The sequence below is a fragment of the Palaemon carinicauda genome, chromosome 30, assembly GCF_036898095.1.
Source record: "Palaemon carinicauda isolate YSFRI2023 chromosome 30, ASM3689809v2, whole genome shotgun sequence".
In the NCBI taxonomy this organism is placed as follows: Eukaryota; Metazoa; Arthropoda; class Malacostraca; order Decapoda; family Palaemonidae; genus Palaemon; species Palaemon carinicauda.
The window spans coordinates 37,955,561-37,960,560 of NC_090754.1; the positions used below are offsets into that span (position 1 = coordinate 37,955,561).

Consider the following 5,000-nt stretch of genomic DNA (forward strand, 5'->3'; position numbering starts at 1 on the left):
ATGAACTATCAAAGTGATCAAAATTACTATCATTATAAAAAATTATCAGAATCATTATTCCACAACCATAAATCTAATTGTAGACAGAAGAAGCCTCTTCTGAATACCAATCCGAGGAATCTACCGAAGCTGCTAACTACAACTTCGAATTCGCCGTGGAAGACGGCTACTCCGGAGCTGACTTCAACCACCAGGAAGAACGGGAGGAAGATAATACTCAAGGGTCTTACAGCGTCCAACTTCCTGACGGACGTCGCCAAACTGTCAAGTATTACATCAACGGAGACTCCGGCTATGTAGCAGAGGTCACTTACGAGGGAGAAGCCCAGTACTATGAACCTGAGGAATCCGAGGAATCTGAAGAGTCTTCGGAGTCAGCCCCCATTTATGAAGCCCCAAAACCGAAGTCAAAGCCTGCTACCCAAAGACCCTCTTATTCCGCCCCCAAACCAGAGGAATCGGAGGAAGAAAAGGAAGAAGAGAAACCAAAGGCTTCTTATGGGCCACCTAGCAAATCCTACGGAGCCCCTCAATGAATGAAATTCACAACAGAAGGATCTTTCTATAAGGAAGGCTTCAACCAACTTAATTTATGTGCAATATTTATTAATAATTCCACCAGATGTTTTACATTTGTATTTTGACAGGAATTCTTTCAAGTTTTCTATAGCAAATTCATAGGTAATGTAGATATAATATAATTTTATGCTTTTATAAGTTTTTATAATTCAACCTATAACGTTTATATACAATGTCAAAGGGTTTGCGTATCGCCATGACCAACAGAGCTGTACTAGTCAGGGCCACCTTTACTAGGCTGGTTTGATGCGAGTAATCAGATAAAAGTCTCCCACCATCACCATACCACAGTGGCCAGCGTGATGATGAAAACTGGCCAAACCCCAGATATGAATAAGAGCATGTCTAAGTCCTTTGCCCTGCAGTGGACTAGAAACGGCTGTATTTCTATATATATATATATATATATATATATATATATATATATATATATATATATATATATATATATATACATATATATATATATTTATATACACACACACACATATATATATATATATATATATATATATATATATATATATATATATATATATATATATACCTATATATATATATATATATATATATATATATATATATATATATATATATATATATATATATATATTGATTACAATAATAATAACTGGATTAGCTGGCATTAATGACTAGTAAACAGGCTTGCGAATTTAAGTATTTAGTGGCAATTAAAGAAAATCGCCATTTCAACCACTTACTCCAACAATTAAACAATGTCAAATACACCAAGAATTATTATTATTATTATTATCATTATTATTATTATTACAATTATTATCATTATTAGCTAGTTAGGATTTCCATATCTCAATAATCATTAAGAAATTAAATGACTCGATAATGTGTAGGCCATCTTTTTTGATACAATAACCTTAAATTTTAAACAATAATCCTTAACAAGATCTATTGGAAACGCCCATAGCTCGCTATCTACCGGACTAGGGTTCGCGTCATGGTCAAGCTCGATAGTTTCTTGTATTGTTTACAACTTTACCATCCATTTGAACTAATGATGGAGGGTTTAGGGGAGCCTATAGGTCTACCTGGTGAGTCATCAGCCATCCTTGCCTGGCTCTCCCTGGTCCTAGCTTCGGTGGAGAGGGGAGCTTGTGTGCTGCGTATATGTATATAAGTTGAATTTCTAGGGTGTTGTCCTGATAGTTGGGCCATTGTCACTATCCCTTGCCTCTGCCGTTCATGAGCGACTTTAAACCTTTAAACATATATCTGATCTTTTCTTTTGTTCGGTGCAGAGATAAAGGAGAAACTGAAATGCGCACTGATCAAATGGTTCACCATTTTGATGAAGAATCCCAAAAAGCCCTCAGGTTACATGCAACTAAATTCATCAGTCCACTTAACAATATTATATTATATTTGAAATTCTTGTATTTAGAGAGATATCTGTATAAAAAAAATGAACAAAGTATAGTTATTCTTACCATAAGACTTGAGAATTAGATCAAATCATAATCGTCAGTGTCAAACAAGACACCATCCAACCAATTTTACAGTATATGAATGAAATCACAGGTGTTATTAATGATGATGATAATGAGCAGTATACAAAACAAAAATTAACCAAGCTGATGGAGAAGTTAATACTAAAGATATTATAGTTTCAGATACAGTCAATCGGTTGTGGATTCTAGAATTTTAGTTCGACAAATAGATATCCGATAGTGAATGTGAGAACTGAGGAATAAAAGTTTGTTTTTATGATAGGAATGCAAAACAAATACCTATCTGGGAAAGAGCCGTTAGCGAAAATCGAAAGAATTAATCATATGATGCATTGGATTTTCTTGATTGTAATTCAGTCACAGCTAAACAAAATGGTTTCTTATTGGCTTTCCATTTTCCTTTGTCACGAACTTGTAAGATACACCAAGAGAGAGAGAGAGAGAGAGAGAGAGAGAGAGAGAGAGAGAGAGAGAGAGAGAGAGAGAGAGAGAGAGAGAGAGAGAGAGAGAGAGAGAGAGAGAGCAGCTAAATAAAACGGTTTCCAGTTGGATTTCTATTTTCTTTGTTATGAACTTATAAGATGTACCATAGAGAGAGAGAGAGAGAGAGAGAGAGAGAGAGAGAGAGAGAGAGAGAGAGAGAGAGAGAGAGAGAGAGAGAGAGAGAGAGAGAGAGAGAGAGGTTGCAGCTAAACAAAACAGTTTCCAGTTGGTTTCCATTATCTTTGTAACGAACCTATCAGATATACCATGGAGAGAGAGAGAGAGAGGAGAGAGAGAGAGAGAGAGAGAGAGAGAGAGAGAGAGAGAGAGAGAGAGAGAGAGAGAGAGAGAGAGAGAGATAATGCACTTCCTGGCATTGCAGAAGGACTCAGTATATACAAGATTGGACTAGCTAATGAACATCACATCACGCTCAAGAATTGTCGTGAACGCTTCCTTCTGCTCAGCGAGTCGTGATCATCAGGAAATGGAAGTGGAAACAGTCGTGAATGAGGAAAACTATTCTTCTACTCCTCTTTGATTACTATGCGCACGCGCGCGCAGTCATACAGACACACATGCATACATACACATGCGCACTGCATAACTTCTACACACACTGCGGACAAATCTCCTGGGGTTGTGGGGTCTGATGTGGTAAGGTCCCTGACTGGTGAACTCCAGACTGGGATTCGGGGCGCTGCAATCTCACCATCCTTGTAAGGTAAGGGATCCTATAAGTCTATCTGCTGAGTCATCAACAGTCATTGCCTGGCCCTCCTTGGTCCTTAGTCTCTAGGGCATTGTCCTGCTTGATAGGTCAATGTCCCTGTCCCTTGCCTCTGCCAATCATGAGCGACCTTTAAACCTTTAAACTCTAAGGTAATTTTCTCTTTACGCTTAACTGAATTTTGTGATGAATTGTTATGTCCGGCTTTTGACCTGCAGTGGACTACAAGTGGCTGCACTTGGTGTTGTTGTTGTTTATGTTGTTGTTATTGTTGTTATTGTTGTTGTTGTTTTTGTTGTTGCCTAGCCTGCAAAACTGCAGAGCTTTTTCATGGAATGTCCATCTAATGAAAACTCCAACACCCACTTTATTTCACCTACGAAATACAGGGAGATTTACTAGCATCAAAACATCAAGTTTGTTCGTAGTGACTTATGGTGATCTTAGGACTATTATTATTATTATTATTATTATTATTATTATTATTATTATTATTATTATTATTATTATTATTATTATTATTGTTGTTGTTGTTGACATTATCATCATTATTATTAGCTAAGCTACAGCTACAACCCTAGTTTGAAAAAGCAAGATTCTGTAAAGCCTAAAGGCTCCAACAGGGAAAATACCACATTGAGGAAAGGAGATAATGAAATAAATAAACTACAAGAGAAGTAATATACAATCAAGATCAAATATTTTAAGAACGGTAACAACATTTAAATACATCTTTCATAAATAAACTATAAAAAAGAGTCTCATGTCATCCTGTTGAACATAAAAACATTCGCTGCAAGTTTGAATGTTGTAACCTTGAATGAACAGACAGTCAAGATATTCAGCTGAAGTTCTTAAGGGCTAAGAGTCATAGGTATTTTTATTTTCCCCGCCTAGTCCTGAAAATTCTGTTCAGAAATAAATATCTTTACTCGATGGCTGGATTATCATGACACTTTGTTTCTTAAATGATTTTAAATATTTTGGATTTCTATTCCATTACATTACATACACACATACATATATAGAAACATTGAATTTTATAAGAAGTAAGATGCAAACAGAAAAATATGTTTTTCTGAAATTTTTGGCATTTAGAATGCAACGCATGACTAAACAAAAATGAAATGATTATACAAATGTATTGTGAGTCCGGTCAGAGGAATAATAATGTGAAGGAATAACGAGAGTGAGAGAGAAAAAAAAAGGAAATTTACCAGTGAGGAAACTGGTTGGCCATGACTGCCACTAATGCCAATGAGAGGCAACGATGGAAGTCTGTGGTTGAACTGTTTCCATCTAATCAAAGTTTGAGAGGCCCAGAATTTAGAGAAAAACAGTGAAAGGTAAAAACTGAATGCTACTAACCAGTAGCATAAATCACCCCATAAAGATAAAAAAGGCTCCAACCGTCAAGAAAAGAACACAATAAAAAGAATTTTTCGTAATCATAAGGGAAAAAATCCCGCTGGTCAGTCTGAGAGAGAAAGGCTGCAGAATATAATCTTGTTCTTTCTGCAGAGCATATCATTTCGTTCTCGCGAACACGTCTCAGATGTGTTGGCTCCGTGGCAATGACTTCTGATTCCACGAAAAGCATGTAGACCTTTGGTAATGATTCAAATCTAGTTGAAAAATAATTGATAAAGGGTTTGGTCAGAGACTGGCGTTGAAACAAACATTTATAACAGGCTTTGATATAAATACGTACACACATGTAT

General features: G+C 36.1%; 1 protein-coding gene across 1 annotated transcript in view; it reads left to right on the forward strand.

Moving 5' to 3' along the window:
- LOC137623488 (pro-resilin-like) overlaps window positions 1-536 on the forward strand; it is a 1,927-nt gene extending 1,391 nt beyond the window's left edge. The window contains exon 3 of the mRNA XM_068354318.1: window positions 84-536. Coding sequence (XP_068210419.1) covers window positions 84-536 — 453 coding nt within the window. The remainder of the gene's footprint in view (window positions 1-83) is intronic.
- The last annotated feature ends 4,464 nt before the right edge of the window (window positions 537-5,000 follow it).